Here is a 24,053-nt window from a genome sequence, read left to right on the forward strand (position 1 = left end):
CTATTTGACTAGTGCTTAATTCAGGTACATTAATAGTTACCAGATAAAGCATATTTTTAAACTGTATTTTCATTGTTGAAGTTTAAAAGTCTGGGTGGTGGGAGAAACAGTGATGACATCTATAAGAAGGCTGAAAAGTATGAAAAAAATTCATAATAGAAAGGTAGTAAAAATTTTTTAGGGTGGTTTTGTTGATAGCTTGACGAAGAAAGAGGAATTTGTCCAAAAGTATATGTATTTTAAAAAATATGCCCAAACAAGTGCCCATAGTCTAAGAATCACCCATTTACACAACGTTAACCTGCTTTTAAAAGCGTCAATGCTTCAGGTTCCTCCAAACGATCTTCTTAGATTGCATGTTTGCAGTGAATGTAAGAAAAGTAGCCTCTTTTACTATAGAGACCGAGGTCCGTTTCGGTCACCGAGTAACTCGATAGATAGAAAGGATGCCCTTTGTCGCTCATTACTCTTGAGCCAAATATTTAGCAAACAGGTGCAGGTCACATGACTCACGATGTCACAAAACAAACACCTAACCAAAAGCACACTCCATACGAATATCTCGCCAAGATCAAATAACATTTACATTTATTAATTTGGCAGATGCTTTTATGCAAAACAGCTTACAAGGAATATACAACACAAGCATTTGCTCAGTCAAATAAGACTCGCTCTTCGTCCCAAACCGAGACCCATAAGTTAACCTGATGTTCACAATACACTTTATTTTTATTTAAAAGTACAGGACACATATTTGTAATCTCAAAGATAAGGCAATTAAATCGTTAAGTTCGTTATTATTTATTAGCAACCCTCGGTAGGTAACACCGCCCCCCTGTGGCTTTAAATATCACATTAATGAAACGATGGAAAGCTGAAAACAACAAAACCCCCTCTTTCCAAACACTTACATGTGGTTACAATGAACTTTCTCATGGCACTTTGTGTTCACTGTGAAAAATGTAAAGCAAACGGACGAGATAAAATCAAAATATTGTACGATACAATTCACATTTCACATCAATTTCTAAGTCATAAGGTGAGGGGATGAAAGTGTATACGAAGCAAAAAGAAACCCATGTCCTGTCATAATCAGGCCTGACTCGGTCAAGCTGTGCTATGATTGTTTCCAAGTCAACATATACTGATTGTAAACATAATACTTAACATAAGCTGATATTCTGACTTTGCGAGACACTCAAATATACAGTAAGAATTTCATATTAAAAAAAAACACTACAGATACAAGCTCACCGCCCGAGAACATTTGCGTGGCATTTAATATAATACTAATATATTCGATACCGTGTGTAGATAGAGGCTATAACCATCAGAGAAGAAACCCGGAAACCACGTTACACAAACAAACATACCTGGAATAATCAGACACACCTGGGTACTGTACACACCTGGATTAATACAGTTTATAAAGCAGACATCACCTGCAGAAACGTATTACTCTGATGCACCTCAGCAGTATTTGGCTGTATATTCCTGACTAGAAAGCGAACAGGGGTCTGGGGGGGATCGGACACATCAAAACAAAGCACGTTTCATTCATTCACACACATCTTGTGTACGAATATCTGTCGCCTGGAGCTGGTCACATGAGGCCGCCGCAGCAGTTAGACTTCTGCTTCTGAGACTCGATGTAATCATGGATCTTGAACTTGGGTTCGTGGGGCTGCTGGATGTTTCTGTGCTTCAGTTCTCTGTGTGGAAATGTAATAGAAATAGGAAAAGGTCAAGGTAAACTTTGAACGCCGGACTGACAAAGCCTTAAAAAACCTTGAAGCACTTACTTGTGGGGAAAAAAGTGCACTTAAAACTACTTGCAGATAAAATGATGAAATAAAAGTGTACTTTCTACTATCAGAGATTGTGTATTTTAAAGAGAGACACTTTTATTACTTCACTATTACAAATGGCATAGACTGTGACAGTTTGCAAAGGGTATGAATAATTTTGGACATGCCACTTTTTGTTCAAATGTAAATAAAAGCTGAGAAATATTTTTTTTTTCCACAATGATGCCTCTTGTACATCGTCTTATTATCTTTTGTGAGAAGCCTGTGTCATTTCCGGTCAAAAACAACAACAACTTGCTGGTTGAATAAAAGTAGCATTAAGTCAAAATTTGCCAGGGGTATGAATAATTTCGGGCAGTTTTTCAAATATATTTCAACAACTTATTCTAACATAAAAGGTCATTAAAGTTATGTTTTGGCCATTATGCTTTGGCACAGTATCGGTCAAACAAACTAAAAAACTCAAAACATACTATGGTTTAATCTCTTTATCAAGTCTGTATTTGCTGCGCATTTCAAAGAAGAGCGTACATTTCGTTCAGACGACTAGCTCATGATCCGGTGTTTTCTGCGCCTCAGAACGGCTCAGTTCACAGTGAATGCAGTTTATTGCATGTGCTGCAAGGTTAGCATGTTTGGGAATGCAACGGCCACCAGTTATGCTTTATTTTTAATGCAAATGATCACAGCATTTTACTAGATTTGTAGTGAGACATTTTTTTGTAAGCCTGTTTTCACTAAAGTTGGAGTTTTCGTCAAAATGAAAGCTTAAAAGTGAAGTATGAATTGCTGACAGCTAGCAGTTTAAATGAATGTAATTTAGACTAAGACAGTACACCACAAATAAAAAGTAGGTTGAGTCCTCTTTAAGGTTCAGGTACAAGTCAAGTCAATTCACTGACCTTGTGACTTAAGTTTTCTTAGTTAACATAGGTTGGAGCTCTTTATTTTGAACTTTCAAAGTGCATTAGATAGAATAATTTAACTTTTTTCCCCATTCTTGATTTGCCTTTTTTTTTTATATATTGCAATAAGTATTGTATCGCCGACTTCGTGATATTGTATTGTGAGATTTTGATATTGTTACATCCCTTTTACATTTTCTTGTAAAGTGTATTCTAATAACCTGTTATTTACAACTTCAAAATATCATTTTACACAGTGCATTTAGTTGCTATTTTGCTAGTTCGATTGCCAGGGCATTTCTAGGCAGTTACTAGAGTACTCAGACTGGTTGTTTGCTGGTTAAAAGATCCCCCATTGATTATAAAAAAAAAAAAAAAAAGTAGGGTCTCATGCTGATGTTTAATACTTGTTTCAATTTGTACACAAGCAATAGTAATATTGACAATTGTTTAAACGGAACATCGGATGTCCATTTTCCCAAAAGTTGATTTGATTCTTTAGGGTCTTTATGAAATGTCTGCAACATACTTTTGTTAAAATTCCTAAGTAGTCTTGTAAAACAACACCCTTTTTTTCTTGTCAAAAACAGCTCTGTTCACAGCGTTTCGTTTCAGTGCATGTCTCTTTAAATGACAATAAGCTACTGCTGACTCTGCCCCTCTCTTCTACATTCTCTATTTGGTGGTGCATCACCATCAAAACCAAAAATAATCCACTGCATCAATAGCTGCGTTTCCATTACAGATTTGCGCAAAACTTTGGCACTATTTTATAAATGTCGATTAAGTATTGCGAAATGGCTTTTCCATTAACCGATGTTATGCGACTTAAACGTAATTTTTTCCTCTTTCAATAATTCATGGCAATGGATTTTTGTAGGATTTTGGGTATAAATGTTTCCATTGCTGTTTTGCAAAAAATTGTTTTTCGAATTGCCTGCAAAACCACCTTATGCGAGTGTAAAAAGTTTTTGTGCAATTAACACGTTTCCATGAGGCGTATTTTCAATTCAGTTTCAATTTGCTCAATTTAAAGGGTAATGGAAATGCAACTAGTGTCTCTGTTGTCAAGAGAAAATTAAGACTCTTAAGTTCACTTTTACTTCCAACTACAAAACACCTGCATTGCTTCAGAAACACTGTTGTCGCTAGAGCTGCTCAAGCACGAAGAAAATGGCGGAGAGCATACAACTGGCTGAGGGCTTAAATATGCTAACACAGGACAGTCCGTCAGTGTTTGTGGGCGGGGCTAGAGCAATATGATGTCATATTGCTCAGAAAATCAAATCAGCTTGATAATGAAGACTGTTTAGGATTTTTGGGGATTAAAAAAAAACATTTATATGCAAACACCATATAAAAGAGACTTTTGTATCCCCTTTAAAATTCACTTAATGCTTATATTTTGAAAATCTCAAACCTTGCCATGGCATGGAAAGCGAGTTCCACATTTACGCCAGTCTTGGCACTGGTCTCCATGAAAGGGACTCCATATTCCTTCAATAAAGAAAAAGCAGAGCAGTTAAATATGCGACTATAGACTACAAAACCAGTCATAAGAGTACATTTTTTTAAATTGAGATTTATACATGATAAAAAGCTGAATAAAGGAGCTTTCCACTGATGTATGGTTTGTTAGGATAGGACAATATTTGGCCGAGAAACAATCTGAATATCCGGAAAAAATCCAAATATTGTGAAAAGTTGTCCAAATGAAGTTCTGTAGCAATGCATATTACCAATCAAAAATTAAGTTTTGATATATTTACAGTAGGAAACTTACAAAAGTTCTTCATGTAACAATCTATACTTAACATACTAATGATTTTTGGCATAAAAGAAAAATCGATCATTTTGACCCATACAATATATTGTTGGCTATTGCTACAAATAAAACCGTGCGACTGGTTTTGTGGTTCAGGGTCACATATAACATTAAAAGCAGTTATATGGACATATTTAATTCATTTACACTCATACCTTAGCCAGCTTCTCTCCTTCTTCATGTGTGATCACCCTCTCAGCAGCCATGTCTGACTGAACAAACACAATTACATGTTAAATTTAGATAATGCATTTGTGTTTTTGGAAGACATTTGCTCGCTAAAGTAAAATTACCCTCAAATACAGATTTTTAACATTATAGTCTAAAAAAAAATCTTTGTTTTTAAAGGTAAAAAGTTTGCATATGCATTTTGTTTTATATCAAGTTTGATAGATTTTATGACTCATATAGTTTTAAATCGAAAAATATGGAGCTTAAACTGAAGGGAAAAAAGAAAAAATCTAAATACACTCAGAGGCCCAAACTGAGCAGAAGTATGCAATTTGATGCAACAAGAAATGAAATTCTGACAGCTTGTGATGTAAATCAATAAGATTTTTGTAACGTTTGGAAAGCTGGCCTAGTTTATGTTCACTGTAAATGCATTACTGTAAACACCCGAGGAAGAGCTGAAACGACTCTCTGTGGTAACTGCATTATGACACAAATGCTGACAAAGCTCATTCCAATAAGGCCTACTGCATCGGATTTGATATGCAAATAGATACCCAAGTGCTCTAGACCAAATTACCAACATGATGAATACTTTGTGGAGAACCTGTTGTACACAATCTACTGCATGCCTTCTGTCTTCTGAGTGACAGTTTATACTTCTTTAGCAAGTAAAAGGCCTTTCAGTATTGTACAAATACATCCAATATGCTTCAAGTCGTGATACATGTGTCCTCATGCTGTGAAATCTTTACTATAATAAATCTAAGAGTAACTTTTATACTTTTGTTCATATTTCAAGATGAACACTAAGTGGACTGGAGCTACTCAGGTTTATTTGATTATCCATACATCATGTATATACAAATCAAATATAGTCCATTAGGCTTTTGAGGAACGTTTATTTGTTAATCTCTCAATCATTGTATTGCGTTGCATTATGTTTTGCCCCTACATTAAAAACTACTGAGCTTTGGTTATAAAACGAAATATTAAAACACCATCTTAAGACATTATTGGGAGATAAAGAGTGACAACTGATATTCATATGCATTATTTTTAAGCAGTTTGTAACACTGATACAGTTATGATTTACATTACAAGCTATTGCAATTTCATCTGACAATTTTTTTTTACTACATACAACTGCATCAACAAGCTTATTTTTTCTCAGTTTGGGCCTCTTTTTTTTGGATTGAGCTCCATATTCTCACTATATGGTACTATACGAGCAACAAAAGTATTTTTTTTAAGTATTTTTCTAAGCAGTTTAATTAAAAAACAAATTAAATTAAAATTAAAATGATACACTACGAGTCAAAAGTTTTTGAACAGTACGATTTAATGTTTTTAACAAAGTCTCTTTTGCTCACCTAGCCTGCATTTGTTTGATCCAAAGTAGAGCAAAAACAGTACAGTTTTGAAATATTTTTACTATTTTAAATAACTGTTTTCTATTTAAATATATTTTAAAATGTAATTTATTCCTGTGATTTCAAAGCTGATTTTTTGCAACATTACTCCAGTCACATGATTCTTCAAAAATCATACTAATTTGTTTTTGAGCAGCAAATCTGAATATATTATTATTATTGTTAAAAACAGTAGAGCAGATTTTTTTTCAGGTTTCTTTGATGTATAAGTTCAAAAGAACAGCATTTGTCTGAAATAGAAATTTTTTGTAACATTATAAATGCTTTTATCATCACTTTATCAATTTAAAGCATAATTGCTAAATAAAAGTATTAATCCCTTTCCTCCAAAAAATAAAAATATTTATAGTGACTCCAAGCTTTTGAATGGTATAGTGTATAATGTTACAAAAACTTTTATTTCAGATAAATGCTGATCTTTGTATTTTTCTATTCATAATCCTGAAAACAATGTACTCAACTTTTTTAAATATAGATAACAATAATAAGTTTCTTGAACAGCAAATCATCATTTTAGAATGATTTCTGAAGGATCATGTGACACTGAAGACTGCAGTAATGATGCTGAAAATGTAGCTTTGATCCCAGGAATAAATTACATTTGAAAATATATTCAAATAGAAAGCAGTTATTTTAAATAGTAAAAATATTTCACAATTTTACAGATTTTTCTGTATTTTGGATCAAATAAATGCAGGCTTGGTGAGCAGAAGAGACTTTTTTTTTTTCCATAGGCAAGCATTCAATTACATATTCCTTTCAGTCCTTTTTCATCCTTCCGTCTCACAACTAACATTCATTTTTGCTTGAGGGATGAGTCAAAATTCTGTGTAACAGCTTGTGTTCAACCCAGGACCTTTCCTTTATTATCAGACCAGCTTTTTGGCTTCGTTAGGTCCGTTAGGGGGCGCTATCTAATCCAGTGCAAAACCAGTTAGAGCAGTTCCACCACAACACACCCTAACCACACATCACAAGATAAAAGACAACCTAGGTGGTAAAAATGCTCAGCTAAAATGAATTACTACCTAAAGTGACACACAACGAGCAGAGTAGTATAAAGGATATAAAAAAAAGAAAAAGAAAAAAACAGGTTTGCTGCTCTCTCTCTCTCTCTCTGTGTGTGTGTGTATGTGTGTGTGTCTGCATATGCATTAAAACATTATTTGCACCTTTCAAGAGGGGCTGCCTTTTCTGTTCACTCCTTTCAGGAAGTCCCACTTACCTTGTTGCCAAGCAACATGATGACCACATCCTTCTGTGCATACTCATAGATTTCAGTCAGCCAGGCCTGCATGGCGATAGACATGCAAAAAAAAAAAAAACACTCTTTGAAGGACAAGAAACGCATCAGCAGTAGAAATGAATGTCATTTCCCAACCCACGCTAACAGCAGCAAGGAAATGAGAGCATCCAATAAACACACGTCTTGAAACGTCTCGATTGTTTGTTCGTCTTACTCTGATGTTGTCGAAGGAGGACTTTCTCGTGATGTCATAGAGCAGCAGCAGAGCTGTAATGGAAAGCACAGCATGTTCAGATCGCACCGTATGATTCAGAGCTGAGCTTTATAGTATTTAAACACTGACTCAAAAGTCTGCCGTGTTCTTTAGGAGTTGAGACTGTACAAATTTCACCGCAGTGTTTAAAGTTCACCGCAGTGATCTCCCACAGAGACTTAAACTAAATGAAATGCTCGACTGAGAAACTGTTTCTACACTATGTTAGGCTAAGATACTGTGTATATACAGTATCTCACAAAAGTGAGTACACCCCTCACACTTCAGCAACCATTTTACCATTCAAGCAACCATTTAATCGTTTGTATCTTCTCAAGGGGCAATACTATAGAAATGAATCATGGATATTTTAGAGTAGTCAATGTGCAGCTGAAAATTTCTCAACATACAGCCATTATTGTCAAAATAGCTGGCAACAAAAGTGAGTACACCCTAAGTGACCTTGTCCAATATATTGTGTTAGCATCATTGTTATCTGGCACTGCCTTAATCATCCTGGGCATGGAGTTGACCAGAGCTGCACAGGTTGTTGCTGGGATCCTCTTCCACTCCTCTATGAAGACATTATAGAGCTGCTGGATGTTAGACACATGGTGCTTCTCCACCTTACGCTTGAGGATGCCCCACAGGTGCTTAATAGGGTTCCGGTCTTGAGACATACTTGGCCACCCCTTCACCTTCACCTTTAGCTTGCTCAGCAAGGCAGTTATCATCTTGGTGGTATGTTTGGGGTCATTATCATGTTGGAAAAATGCCATTCGGCCTAGTTTCTGGAGGGAAGGCATCATGTTCTAATTCAGAATGTACAGTAATAATGGAATCCATGTTTCCCTCAAATGAACTGCAGCTCCCCAGTACCAGCAGCACTCATGCAGCCTCAGACCATGATGCTACCACCACCATGACTGACTGTAGGCAAGACACAGTTTTCTTGGTACTCCTCACCAAGGCATCACCACACATGCAGGACGCATCTGAGCCAAACAAGTTTATCTTATAGTCTCATCAGACCACAGGACATGGTTCTAGTAATTCATGCTCTTGGATTGTTGTCTTCAGCAAACTGTTTGCGGGCTTTCTTGTGAGCCAGCTTCTAAAGAGGCTTTTTTCTGGGACAACGCCTGTGCAAACCGACTGCGGCGTATGGTCTGAGCACTGACAAGCTGACCTTCTACTTCTGCAACCCTTAAAGCAATCTGTTTATTGAAGCCGTTGATCTACTCTTGCAAGGCCTGTTCCGAATGAAACTCATCTTGAAAAACCTCTGTATGAGCCTGACCACTGTAGTGTAACTCAGTTTCAGGGTGTTACTGAACCTATAATAGCCTTGGCCATCTTTGTGGAGAGCAACAATTCTAATTCTCAAATCCTCAGAGAGTTCTTTGCCATGAGATGCCATGTTGAACATCCAGTGTTCAGTATGAGAGAATTGTACTTAAAGCATCTAATTTTAACTACTCTAATACAAAATACACAACTTTGTATGGTGTGTCAAGCAGACAAAAACATACTTCTGTTATCACTTATGGTGTACTTACTTTTGAAGCCAGCTATTTTGACAATAATGGCTGTACGTCGAGTTATTTTCTGAGGACAGTAAATCTATACTGCTATACAAGCTGCACATTGACTACTCTAAAATATATCCAAGTTTAATTTCTATAATATTGTCCCTTGAGAAGATATAAAGCGGTTGCTGAAATGTGAGGGGAGTTCTTTTTGGACCTTCAATCTGATTGGCTGATAAGAGTGTGATACACTAGTGATAACAGAACGCCAATTGTTTCACTGTTTGTATCGATATCATAAACGCAATATCACACTCGTAGCAGTGTTACCTACGGCTGATCACAGCCATGTCGATATACAGCCATATCGCACAGCTACAAGTGTGATATTGCTCATGTATGCACTGCCACTGCCTCTCATGACTTACTAAAGATATGGCACCAGTAAGGAAGTCTGTAAAGAAGATAACTGCAAGTTGGCATATTTACCCTGAGCGTCTCTGTAGTACGCATGAGTGACACTGCGGAACCTCTCTTGACCAGCCGTGTCCCAAATCTGCAAAAGAGGAGTGTTAAAAGGTGAAGCATTTATATATCATTAAGGGGTGCATTCAGGACACTCAACTGGGGGAAATTTTTTTTCCAATTAACCTGAATGAACCACATTTGAAATGTGGAATTTTTCCAAATCCATTTTACAAACAGGGAAACCTGAAACCATTAAGAATAATTTGTTTTGTGATTTCGTCCTGATGTAATAAGCCTGATCTTTGAACAGGCAGGAGGCCAACCAAATTCAATTTTGTGAAGACAATGTGAGCGGCACTTGCCTGTGCAAAACACACAACCACATGCGGTCGGCTAGTAACTAGGGCATTTCTAGGTGGTTGCCACGGTTTTATCGGTACTTGCAAGGTCAAAGACTGATCCAAGTCGAGAGTTCACACCACGGTCTGTATGACTTTCAGGTCTGTACATAGAGCTTGGCCCCCACCAGTGTTGAGGAAAGTTGCTTTTAAAAGTAATGCATTACAATATTGCATTACTCCATAAAACAAATAACTAATTGCGATACTAATTTATGGAAAGTAATCCATTATGTTACTTTTACGTTACTTTTTGTAATCCGTTACCATACTAGTTACTCGAAAAATGTAATCTGATTACGTTAGTCGTAACGTGTTATCCCTAACACTTGCTACCTAAAGCTATGGGATTTTTGATATCCATTTTATCATCGGCAGCTGTCTGGTCAAGTCGCACGATTTGAGGTATTCTTCATGCCCATATGACAAATAGTACAGGACAGGAGTTCAATACAGTACTCAAATCAGTGATGCTTGTCTTGTTTGCTTACCTGGAGTTTGACTTTCATGTTATCCACAGTCACCACCTTATTCTACAGGCAACAGGAAGAAAAAGAAACGCCCATTAAAACACAGTCCTCAGGAAACCACAATACACTGTCTTTTCACAAATGTTCTGAAAGACAAAATAATGAACAGTAAACAGTTTGTTATTCAAGGAAATCATGCACAACCAAATAGGAAAACAATTTGGCTACTACCAAAGTGAGATCTCTAACTGTGCTATTTTGCTTTTGTGTGGCCAGGCTCTCCACATAGACTTAATTATATAGTGTAGATGAAATAACAGACCAGCTCCCTGCTTAATTTCCTGTTGACGTCAGCCGTTACTTCCTTTGTGAACTAAATGTTTTAAAATCGCACCTTCTGCACTGAGAGGACCAGAGTTATCAGATGTTTTCGTGCACCAAATGGCAGTGCAATCAGAGACGTCAGTCACACAAATGGAAGTGAGATTTTCAGAGATGAGTAATTATCATCCGCAGACATTCACATACAGGCACCCATTTAGGCCGACCAATCATTCAGTCCTGAATATCTACAGAGCGACTGTGGTTAATGCTGGCGGATCAAAAACGTAGGCGTTTAAAGCTGAAGCGTGTCATTTTTTTTGTTGCTACTTTCCCCTTTCTCAAATAAAAATGCAGAGAAAACTCAAAGTTGTTTGATTTGTAGGTGCCACCAGTTGCACAGAAACTGCACACTTCATCTTTACATCTCGTCACATTACCAGCCAACATCCTTAGATTTTCAGTACCAAATCATTGAAACGCTCAGACCAAACTAATGTTTGAACAATGAAATGCCGTTCTCATCTATTAAGATGCTACCATCTGCTTTGACTCTTGAGGTTTAATAATTTAAAAGGAATGGTTCAAATTCTGACAAAATGAAACACAAAATTAGATATTTTGAAGATTGTCCCTGCTGCTCTTTTACTTACATGACTAAAAGTAAAAGGCAATGCTGTCAAATCACCTAAAAAAAAAAAAAAAGCACCATGAAAGTAATTACACAACACGTGTCTTCCAGGGTTCGTACAGATACTGTAACATAAAATCTACTTTTTTGACTTTTAAGTTCTAAAATAAAGATATTAGAATAGATAAAAATATCGTAATTAAATGATACACAAAGTTTCGACCTAAATAAAATAATTTGCGAACCTGCTCTGAAATCCCACTCGTGATCCAGACTCTGAGGTTCCAATCTGAAGCAAAAGATTCACAAACCCGCTCAGAAGTTCTAATCTAAATCAAATGATTTGCAATCCGCGCTCCGAGGTTCTAATCAGAACCAAAAGATACATGAACCCGCTCTGAAGTTCCGATCTAAATCAAATGATTTGCAATCCGCGCTCCGAGGTTCTAATCTGAACCAAAAGATACATGAACCCGCTCTGAAGTTCCGATCTAAATCAAATGATTTGCAATCCGCGCTCCGAGGTTCCGATCTGAACCTAAAGATTCACGAATCCGCTCCAAAATCCAGATATAAATGAAATGATTCATGATCTGCGCTCCAATTTTTTGATCTGAAGCAAAATATTCACAAACCCGCTCTGAAGTTCCACCCTAAATCAAATGATTGGTGGTCCATGCTCCAAAGTTCTGTTCTGAAGAAAACAATTCACAAACCCAGTCCACAATCCTGATCTAAATGAAATGTGTGATCTGCGCTCTGATGTTCCCATGTGAAACAAAAGATGAAGATACAACCATTTTTTAGCTGGTGATAATACTACTGTTATAACACTTTTGGCCACCCTGTACAGTGCCTTGCGAAATTATTCATAGCCCTTAATTTTTTCACAATTTGTTATGTTGCTGCCTTATGTTAAACTACTTTAAATTACTTTTTCCCCACATCAATCTACACTCCCTACTCCATAATGGCAAAGCAAAAAATAGGTTTTTAACATTCATATTGCTTCTAGATGTTACTATACTTCGAGTGGAGTCAAACTGTGGCGAATTCATTTGAATGAGTCTGATTCAGAAAGACACACCTCTCAGAAAAGGTCTAACAGCTGAAAATGCATATCAGAGCAAAAACCAAGTCCTGAGGTCAAGATAACTGCCTGTAGAGCTCAGTGACAGACTTGCGTTAAGGCAATGATCTAGGGAAGAGTTCAGAAAAAAATCTGCTGCATTGAAGGTTCACAGAAGCATTATCCATAATGGAAGACGACTGGAACAACTAGGACTCTAGAAAATGTCTGCCAGCCCCCATCCAAGCTGACAGAGCTTGAGAGGTGAAAAGGTGAGGCAAAGAATGGCAGATAATTGCCAAATGCAGATGTGCAAAGCTTGTCACATCATACCCAAAAAGACTTGAGGCTGTAAAGGTGCTTCAACTATGTACTGAGTTAAGGGTATGAATACTTATGTACTTATTTCAGTGTTTTATTTTTAATATATTTGTAAAATTTGCAAATCTGTTTTTTGCTTTGTCATTATTACGGTGTATGGAGTGTAAACTGATGTGGGGGAAAAAGCAGTTAAACATAATGCTGCAACAAAATGTGAAAAAAATTAAGGGGTATGAATACTTTTGCTAGGCACTGTATACGCATATGCAAATTAAAATGAGGTCTGCCGAATTTGTCCTTTTGTGATTCACTATAAAAAAAAAAAAAAAAAAAAAAAAAAAGTCTTGGGTTTGGAGGTTTGGAGCCACAGCAGAGTAAATAACAAAAACTGCTTCTGTGGTTGACTAATATATATGTATATGTATAAAGTAAAAGTAATCACAAATGCACTGCTTAAAACCTCCAGGAAGTTGCTGCATAAAAAATAAAATCAGAACAGAGCACAAAGCAATTCGAGAGGAACATTAACCGCTTCAATAAGAACGCAGGTATGTCTCTATTGTTCCTTCAATCACTATTGCATATCTGACTTGAATGAAAACACAAATCTCTTTCTTGACAGAAGTGTTTTCTGCAGAGCTCAGATGTCTCATTGTTTCTCCAAGGGCAAGCCAACAAAAGCTGCAGTATAAGATAAAATGAAATCCACTGACAAAAACTGCAGGGATGATTAGGGTTGGGAATTGAGAATTGGTTACTTTTCAGAACTGTTTTTTAAAAGTTGGCTTAAAAAAAAAAAAAGCATATCCTATCTTGAGCATATTCACTTCATGTACAGCTAAAAACTTCAGTAAAATCAGATTTTCAATCAATTCAACAAATAAACACTTAATAAATATATATATTTTTTGCATTTGCTCTTAAAAAAGGTGATTTTTTTTTTTTAAATAGAACAGCTATGGGCCCAGAGAGTTTCTATACGAGGAAAAAACAAATATCGAGATTAGGGCTGTCAATTCAAGTCCTCTATAAAAAAAAAAAATCCTCAATTAAATTTTGCGTTGGCGTATTCCATGGACAGTCATAAGTAGACTGTTTCCAAAGGCTGCATGATATATTAAACCTATTTAAAAATCATAAAGCCTAAGGCTTTTGTGAACTCACAAACGCCACGATTCAATTAAATATACTTGATGCAGGTTATATATAGACGCTTTAATTATTATACATGCGTTTAGGTTACGTACATGCGTGTCTGAGCCGTTCCATTCACAGTAAATGCTGCTCCACACAAACAGTTATCATTTACATGTGTGGAACATCTCAAACTCCATCTCATGTTGTTGTGAGCTTGGATTTAATATAATGTTCATCTGGGAATGCAACATTCACCATTTCATTGGATTTGTAAGGCAAATCATTTACAAACCTACACAAACGCAGAAGAATACATCAATATCTTGCTCAATAGGCTAACTGTTTATCGTGATTTCAAAAGTTTAAACCCTCGCTTTACACGTTTTGATGTCCACATATTCAAGAATTTCCAGTGGCTGTAGCATTTCTGCCATAAAGAAATGGCCAAATATTAAAGATTAGGTGGACATTTGAATTAAATGTTGTTTAGTCAATATTAAACACAGATTAGATTGAGCAGTAAAGTGTAAAAACCGTCATCAGGCCGTTGGTGTCCTCTGCAAGCATTTGTTATGTGTAATCTACATTAGCTCTGTTGTTTGTAACACATTATGTATTTTAACAGTTTTGTTCAATAAAATCCATATGATTACGTGCTTTTGAACTACTTATTGTTCCATTGCTATTATTTATGTATTTTAAGTAATTTTATAGGCTGCTGTTCACTTCAGTCTCTTTTTAGTACCACAAAATTAAATATACACTGCAAAAAAAAGCTTTTCTTATTTTGATATTTTTGTCTTGTTTCCAGCCCAAATATCTATGAATTCTTACAAGTAAAAATTGTCTTGTTTTCAGAAAAAGACAAGTCAAAATGAAGTGCATTTTTGCTTGAAACACGCAAAATAATCTGCCAATGGGGTAAGAAAAATAATCTTGTTTTCTGTTTGAAAACCGATTTTTTTTTGCTTACCCCATTGGCAGATTATTTTGCTTGTTCTAAGCAAAAACTCACTTAATTTTGACTTGTTTTTTCTGAAAACAAGAAAATAATTTTTACTTGTCTAGACAATCCTTCATGATTTGAGATTTTTTTTAGATATTTTGGCTGGAAACATGACAAAAATATCCAAGTAAGAAAAACTTTTTTTGCAGTGTAATTGTTAAAATACACGATTAATCGTCAGATTAATTGTCCGATTACTCAATTACCAAAATAATCGTTAGTAACAACCTAATCGAGAGACTGCTTATGTTGGTCAGAAGAGAGAAAGATATCAAATTTGCTGTATTTTAATCCCCAAGTATGAAGGAACAAAGTATAGTGTTAGAAATGTACATTACATTACTAAATGAACGCAAAGGGGCTGTTTTAAAATCTTAACAATACAAAGTACGGACAAAAAGCGCACCCTTTATAATTACTGAAGCTATCAATAATTTCAGCACAAGTTCACTGAGCTCTGCACTCTTGCGAATATCCCTTTTTTACATTATATTTTTACTTTGTTAAATCGAAAGGATTCACATGCACGAAGAACACAATCAGTGATCTAAATGAAACGCCAAGGTTGAGTCACACTGAATGAATGCAAACTTAAAGAACTCTGATTGGTCATTGCGTTCAGCACTCAACAGACATGTCTGTGACTGGCTACAATGCTCAACATGGCAAAAACACACTGTTAATAGAAACCTCTGCTTTTCACAAAGCGCTCACACAAATAAACATGGAAATGTTTGAAAGCAGTGCCTGTCATAGTTGTGAGAGATGAGTCAAATTGGCTTTATAGACTTTTAACATTATTGCAATATTTCCTAATTTGATATCGTCTTTCTCTCAGCCCTACTTATGAGTTATTGATTTATGTTTGAAACTTCAAACATAAACAACCTCAAAACTAAATCTCAGCCTCATTTTGTTCCAAACCTGTATGACTCATATTCTTCCACAAAACACACAGGGAGAAACAGCAAGCCGAAACAAAATTATTATCTACATTTTGGCCTGTTCCTTACACCAATCTATCATAAGACTGTGTAACAAACTACATAGTGAGTCATATAAAAATTTGTGCTTCTTTCATAGTGGGTTTTTGAAGCTTGATAGCCCCTTTGGTCACCATTTACTTGACATGAAGGTGAGATGACAATCTTTTTTGGGGGGGGGGGGGGGGTTAACTATCCCTTTAAATTAGTGTCGGTTGTGAACAAATATCGACGGGCACTTCCTAGAAAGTACTAAAAGAATCAATAATGGAAATGTTAAAAGACCAAGTTCAACGCCAGAATCCTTAAATCCTTTTCATTTCCATTTCCATTCCTACAGTGGCGATGATATATGACTATAGGATATACATCTATCAGTTGCTCTAGGAATCTGCTTGATCTCTGAGTCTCAACCTATTATTTGAGAAATGGAAACCCGACCTTGTTTCACTTACAAGGCCCTTTTGACACGGGAAAGGATATCGATTTATGAAAAACATACATCTTTCAGGGCCTCTGACCATCCAGCATAAATCAAGCATAGCCATCAATTTGTTGTAATGGCTTTCCATTTCTCTGGCATCAGACTTGCTCAGCTCTGGCTCCCACACATCCTCATGCTGAGCAAGTGCTACAAGGAAGAGCCCAAAATAGACACAGGCTATAGTGCTGCTGCTGTGCCATTCAAAAAAATAAAAATAAAATACCAGCACAGAAACGCTTCACTGTTTCCCTGAGCCGCTGCAGATAAAATGCTTCATTTCAGACTAATTTTAGCTGTTGTTGGCAGGCGATCAAAGAATGAGGGTTTAAAGAGGTTTTTGAACTTCCTAAAGACACCTGTCTCAAAGCACGGCACTTTCTATTCATAAAAATCTGACGTTAGAAATGGTTCACGTCACATGCCAAGCCTTGACCGTTTCAAGGTCTTTTATGCTAACCTTCACTTCCTCGCAGAAACACATACTGTGAAACCAAATTGACTGTCTTGGCTTGAGGGCAAAAATCTATTTGAGGAGCATAACAAACTTTATTTTCCTCTGAAAAAAACAAGCGCCCTTAACGCCAACAGTCTCTTACATCAGCATGCTGGTGTATTAACTGTGATGACGAACATGGCTCTAACATGTTTAAAATTCACAGTATTTATCCAATCAATCAAATACTCTCTACAATGACAATAGCTGTGTTTCCATTACCCTTCAAATTGCGCAAAATTGAAAATATGCCTAATGGCAATTAAAAAAAGGGATATTTCACAAAACTGCAATGGAAACACGTGATCACGTCACATGATCATTTTTAATGTACTATAAACTAAAAAAAAAACCTCACAAGTGGCTGCTTACACAAGTATTGACTACACAATGCTTGAATAAGGGGCTTTCTTTGCCATTAAAGCTCGGATAACCCCTTATTTACACTGCACAAGTCTGCGGAGATGATCACAGACACTCTAGTCAATGCTTGTGTTTATACCAGGTGCACAGCAGCTCGTTTCAATTTCAGAAACGGCTCTCTGCGCTGCTTCTGTGAAGTTAGATGCCTACGGCTTTGACATACGTAAACCTAGAAGCATCTATGCCATGACTTATCATGAGAGGGGGAAAAAAAATACATTTTAGTCACATAACATCGATTAGTAGAACCTCGGATTCAGGAGGAACCATGCGATTTTCATCCGGGCCGTGGAACACTAAACCAGCTTTATACCCTCACTAGGGTGCTTGAGGGTTCGTGGGAGTTTGCCCGACCAGTCCACATGTGTTTTGTGGACTTGGAGAAGGCATTTGACCGTGTCCCTCATAGCATTCTGTGGGGGGTGCTCTGGGAGTATGTGGTCCAAAGAGCTTTGTTAAGGGCTGTCTGCTCTTTGTACGACTAGAGCAGGAGCTTGGTCCACATTGCCAGCAGTAAGTCAGACGGTGCATGTTGGACTCTGGCAGGGCTGCCCTTCGTCACCAGTTCTGTTCGCTATTTTTATGAACAGAATTTCTAGGCGCAGCCAGGGCCCGGAGGGCTCTGGTTCAGGGACCACAAGATCTCATCTCTGCCATTTGAAGATGATGTTGTCCTGTTGGCTTCATCGGGCCTGGACCTTCAGCATGCACTGGGACAGTTTGCAGTAGAATGTGACATGGCAGTGATGAGAATCAGCACCTCCAAGTCCGAGGCCATGGTGCTCAACCAGAAAAAGGGTGGTTTGTCCTCACCAGGTTGGAGGAGAGTTTTTGCCCCAGGTGTAGGAGTTTAAGTATCTTGGGGTCTTGTTTTAGGTGTGAGGGAAGGATGGAGTGTGAGATTGACAGACAGATTGGTGCAGTGGCAGCAGCAATGCGGTCAATATACCGTTCTGTTGTGGTAAAGAAGGAGCTGAGCCTAAAGGCAAAGCTCTCGATTTACCCATTAATCTGCATTCCTTCCAAAGGAAAGACATGACGTAAGGGCCAATTATGGTGACCCATACTCGGAATTTGTGCTCTGCATTTAACCCATCCAAGTTAAATGTCCAAGTGCATCCAAGTACATCCAAGTGCACACACACACCATGAACACACCCCCGGAGCAGTGGGCAGCCATATTGCTGCGGCGCCGGGGAGCAGTTGAGGGTTCGCCTTAGTCAAGAATCTCAACTCAGTCGTGGTATTGAGGGTGGAGAGAGTGCTGTACATTCACTTCCCCCAGCTAACATCCCTTCCAGACCTGAGAATCAAACCCGCAACCTTTGAGTTACAAGTTCGACTCTCTAACCATTAGGCCAAGACTGCCCCATGACTCTCACCTATGGTCATGACCTAAAGGACAAGATCTCGAATACAAGTGGCCGAAATGAGCTTCCTTCGCAGGGTGGAGAAAGGGTGAGGAGCTCTGTCACACGGGAAGGTGTAGGAGTAGAGTGAAGGAGCTCAGAGTAGAGCCACTGCTCCTCCACATCGAGAAGAACCAGTTGAGGTGGCTTGGACATCTGTTCCGGATGCCTCCTGGACATTTACCTGGGAGGTATTCCGGGCTTGTCTCACCGGGAGGAGGCCCCTGGGAAGACCCAGGATACGTTGGAGGAACCATGTCTCTTTTTAGCTTGTTTTTCCATCCCTCATCTTTCAGCTCTTTCAGCTTGAGTCATGTTTTCTACAGGATTCGTACCCAAGGATTCCGCATCCATTACAAGTCCTTGCTGTTTTACCACCTCTAGTGTCCATTTCTGTTGGAAACTTCTGTGAGATGTACTTAATTTATATTTTGCATCTTGCAGAAAAGTTCCCACAGGTACGTTTTTGTCATAAGATCAGGCATGACAAAGTTTAACAGATTAATGTAAAAGAAAAAGTAATGTGGGACTTGGTTCTATCCATTGGTTGTTGACTGGATTTTGAGATGTGGCTGCTGCACTTGGCAAGTGGACTAAATTACTGGAAGTCCAACATACTGTACGTCAGATTGCAAGGTCAAATTTAAAAAAATAAATATGCATGGATGAATCATTCAAAATAAGATCAATAACATCACTGCAAAAAAAGGCTTATCTTACTTAATATTTTTGTCTTGTTTTTAGTCAGAATATCTAAACATTCTTAAATTAAGATGCATTTACTAAGCAAAATGACATAAGATACTTAGTCTTGTTTTAGGCAAAATGCACTTAATTTAGTTTTTTTTACCCTGAATAAAAAAAAAAAAAACAAGACTAAATGTCCTACGTAGTAAATGCATCTTAATTTAAGATTTTTTTTTTTTTTACATATTTGGACTAGAAACATGACAAAAATACTAAGTAAGACAAGCCTTTTTTGCAGTGATGCATTTGTAAAAATGAGTGAATTTATCTCACGCCAACTTTAAACACCACAGGTCAATTTTAACCTAAACTTTCTCTTTTCCTCCCCGACTAAGTGCTTGGCAGGTGCAGCTCAGGACCCAAAGTGTCATGGGGCGATGGGTTAATCATTTAGCCAGACTGAAACGTGAATGAGCATCAGATTGGCTTATGTCCGAACACTCCAAGACATCTGAAGTGGCACAATGACTGAACAGATTTGTGCGAGAGGATGCTGGACTGCACCAACACCACTTGAGAAGACCACAGAGATTTGCACAGTTAAATGCCCAGCACAGCACTTCTCTACGATGGAGTGCAAGAACGGCTTATTGATTAGATGCTGGACGTAAGTGTTAAAGGGTAATATTATGTTTTTCTAAGCATCATGTTCTCATCTTTTTCGCCTCCGAGGTTCACATGTGATATTAGATTTGGATTATTATTTCGCTTCCTCTTTCTGACCCTCAGAAATAAACAAGCCATCTGTAATAGCGAAGAAAATGTTTTGATGAATGCTGATTTTTGTGCCCAGTGATTGACACTGAATGAAAAAAAATAATAATCTAAATATGTTTTCTTATGTTTCACCGAAGGCTTGGAATGACATGAGGGAGAGTAAACAATGATGGAATATTCAATTTTGGGTGAATTATCTCTGCGTTTCTGGAATAAACACCCTCTTCACATGTGAGATGAGCAACAGTACTTTGCTGTAAGACACAGGTTTGCTTTCGGGTCTAATATGGTTTGTGATGTCTCATCCTTCAACAACAGCCTCTTGGCAAAGCGGCATTCAATTGTGACATTTGTGTGATTCATAAAACAATCAGCACTAGAATGTGCAACTCAAACTGTTACGATCAGTCTGAAACAATCATGAACCTTGTTAAAAAAAACAAGCTGCTCTTACTTAAAGTCAAGGAAAGCATATGTCTATTGTTAATTACAAGTTAAATACAAACCAAGGTAAAGGCCTGTTTACGCTAAAGATGATAATGAGATCCATAACCACTATATATATATTTTTTTGCAATTTGTACATTTTATGGGTCTGGCTCCATTCTCACTCATGTCTAGCTATTTTTAGTTGTACGAAACAGCTTGTTTTGCTGCTTGATATGGCAAATTGTTGTCTCTTACCATATGCTGGTACACGCTTGTTTGCTTTGTAGTGCAAACAGTTTTACAGTTGACTGCATGTTGTAATTCTTCTCAATATTTCTCTATGGCGCCTAATGAACCGGAAGTTTCGCCCATAGGCTTACTTCCACATGGAAGAATAATGTGGGTAAAGTTGCATAATCTTTCTAATTTTATGAGAAACCAGCTAACAAAAGTTCTCAGAACATTGGCTAACATTCTGCGAATCCTTCAAAACTTCACCTGACATTAAAGAGAACGAAAGAGATGAAACGCTTATTTCAGTTCAGCAAAAAACAGATGTAAAATATCATGATACGACCTCCATCAGTAGACATAAACATGTTGCAAAAAGAGAAGCAAACCAGCTCCGTCCAACTGCTGGCTCACCCTAAAGTCTATCCCCACTGTGGCAATGAAGTTGCCTCCCAGAAAGGCACCATCTTTAAAGCGCACCAGGAGGCAGGTCTTCCCCACTGCCGAGTCTCCCAGCAGCATCACCTAAAGGCATCAGGGTCAGAAACAGCTGTTAGGCCTACAACCACTTTATTACGCACATCCTGGTTTTGTTTAATGAGCTCTAACTGTTCACCAACTCTGTGTTAAAGTCAACAAAAAATGACATTCACAACCCACATTACTTCCACAAATAGACATTTTTGAGTGGAACAGGACAAAAATGTTGGGTAGGAAATCGGAAATGACTGCGAAAAGTGTCACCGTTTGACAGGTGGTTAAGAGAAAGTATAGAGGGTTGGTTTGTTTTTGCGTCACAATTTGGTCAGTTATACAGCTACGTGGCCATATTGACGATACTCGGATGTAGACAACAGCATGGATAGCACGGTTAATGTACTACTGAATACGTTGTTCTGCTAATTTACGCTGTGTAAACTATTTGAAAAAATCATGTGGAAGCTGTTAAATCAGATAGAGAAGGACTTACTAAGCGGGAAAGGATGCAATATTTTGAAAAACTAAAGATAATAGGTGGTAAATGTATGTGTGAGCAGTATTAAGAAAGATTTTAGCCTAATATTTCAATATATCTGACAGGAAATGATAAGAACAAAATCCAATATTGTCAAGATTTGTTTGGTCCTAGTTGGGTTTGGCCAACAACAAACGGTTGTTTTTGCACTCTTCTCCTTAATTTGTTAAAACTTTTGCTAGTCTAGTACTCCAAATGTTTTTCCCCGGACAGACCGAGTACAGCCCAAAACATGACAATAATTGACCATTTTCTGCAGCAATAATCAGCAAAATATGCAAGTTTTGTTCGGGTTCAGTGGCATTGTTTACATTCAGTGCCGCCAATATGGCCAATTGATGACGTTTTGTGAACTCTATAGCAGCTGATTGCGTTTAATAAACCAGGAACATGTATTTAAAAAGCAACTAGGGTCATTTTTGCTTCTATGTTGACTTTAACAACAAGACAGTTGTTTTGAACATTAGAAAAGGCACTGTAATGAACAAGAAACTCAAAATTGTGAAATGTGTGTTTACTCAATTGTGTATTGCTGAAACCACTGTTGCTCAATTCCAACATTGCGTATTGTTTATCATTTTACATCTACGCATTTTCCTCACTACAGAAAGACAGAGGCAAAAACAGCTCTTATTGAGCTAAATTAAATTCTCAAGGGATCCTTCTGGAATCCCTTCGACTTGATGTTTTATATGTTTGTGTCACCGAGGTGTCTAGGTGACATCGATAAGTCAGATGTGTAGAAATGTGTAGACTCCCTCCCCGAGTCAATATTTATCCGTCAGTGAGGAAAAGTACTATCACATTACTTAAATATTAGAGGAAATGCATCAAATCCAAAAAAAGGGCGGTATACTTTATATAGCAGTAGTTCTCAACTAGTGGTTCGCGACCCAAAACAGGTTGTAGGCGGTAGAGGTAAAAAAACAAAAAAAACAATGTTAGATAAGATATGCAAATAATAAAATGCAAATGACTAACATTGTAGAATAGTTGATTACAATTTTAAAGAGCACTTGCTTTACTTCTATAGAATAAATAATTTTTATACATAGTCACCACTTTGGTTCAAACGCAAAACCAGTTTTGAAGAACCACTGCTGTGCTGTACTATTAGACACTCAACTACTATTAAGTGTGAATGTAAAACGCCATTTAAAGTGAATTCTGACAGTTGCATGGTTGTGAGCATGCCTTTGCATTCTTGAAAAGTGATTTCCGAGTGGAAGACGCACTTGCGCGCCACAGGTGCCAACTAACACTAGGCAAATGTTTCAGACACAGCAACAGCAGCACAAATCATGACACCAGCAATGAACTAAGCAAAACAAAATATATAACTCACACCTTGAAGGCAATATCAAAATACTCATTGACCGAAGCGCACCGCTCCAGCACATTTCTCGACGTCCCGTTTTTAAACCCATTCTCCATCAGTGTTGCTTTTTTGATTGACATCGCGGAAACAAATGACGAGGATCTTGCTTTCGATGTTCTTCTCAAGACACGCCGGGTGACTAGATCACAAACGCATCACATAGTGCATCTGAAACGCGCCCAAACTTCTTCAGATGCTGGCGGAGGGTGAGGATAGATCAGTGGACATGAAGGAACCAAGAAACACAAGGAAATGCATCTATCCGAAAAGCGTCCTCTTCAGCATCATAAACGCGCAAAGACGCAAAACATGATGGTCATCGTGCAGTTGCGCGCATAATCACACAAGGCAAAGATGCATATCGCTCCACAACACATATGAGCAACAGGCTCCCGTGGGTCGAGCACACACAGGTGCAAGATCACATCTGATCACACTGATTGAGAGGAGGAGACCGACCAATGACACCCATCAAGCGACGCGACTAAACCAGACGCGCCCATTATAATCTGCGAGCTCTGGGTGCCGCGAACGCGCTGCCTCCTTGATTACTATAGGAGCGCTGTGGTTTCGTCGCGTCGCGACGCGTCTGTTAAGCGTCAAATATGTTTTCTATGTGACAAAAAAACATTCTACGTGCAGGGGGCGCTTAAAGGCTCAGAAAGCTCAATCCCCCGTTTAACCTTCTTCAAATCCCCGGATGTTTTTAGGTTTATCAGAACCATCTGTACACCTGAACGTTTAATCGTTCCA

The 24,053-nt window shown here is 37.7% G+C and overlaps 1 protein-coding gene across 1 annotated transcript; it reads right to left on the minus strand.

Moving 5' to 3' along the window:
• Nucleotides 1-562: 562 nt before the first annotated feature.
• On the minus strand, nucleotides 563-23,799 carry LOC141325399 (ras-related protein Rab-37-like). Its single transcript, XM_073834063.1, has 9 exons — nucleotides 23,270-23,799; nucleotides 21,322-21,432; nucleotides 10,528-10,569; nucleotides 9,660-9,726; nucleotides 7,603-7,655; nucleotides 7,368-7,433; nucleotides 4,694-4,750; nucleotides 4,134-4,210; nucleotides 563-1,712 (listed from the first exon to the last, which is right to left on the minus strand). Exons 1-9 carry the CDS (start codon nucleotides 23,378-23,380, stop codon nucleotides 1,604-1,606), a joined length of 693 nt encoding a protein of 230 aa, XP_073690164.1. The 5' UTR covers nucleotides 23,381-23,799; the 3' UTR covers nucleotides 563-1,603.
• Nucleotides 23,800-24,053: the final 254 nt, after the last annotated feature.

This window comes from Garra rufa, chromosome 1, assembly GCF_049309525.1.
Source record: "Garra rufa chromosome 1, GarRuf1.0, whole genome shotgun sequence".
NCBI classification, from domain to species: domain Eukaryota; kingdom Metazoa; phylum Chordata; class Actinopteri; order Cypriniformes; family Cyprinidae; genus Garra; species Garra rufa.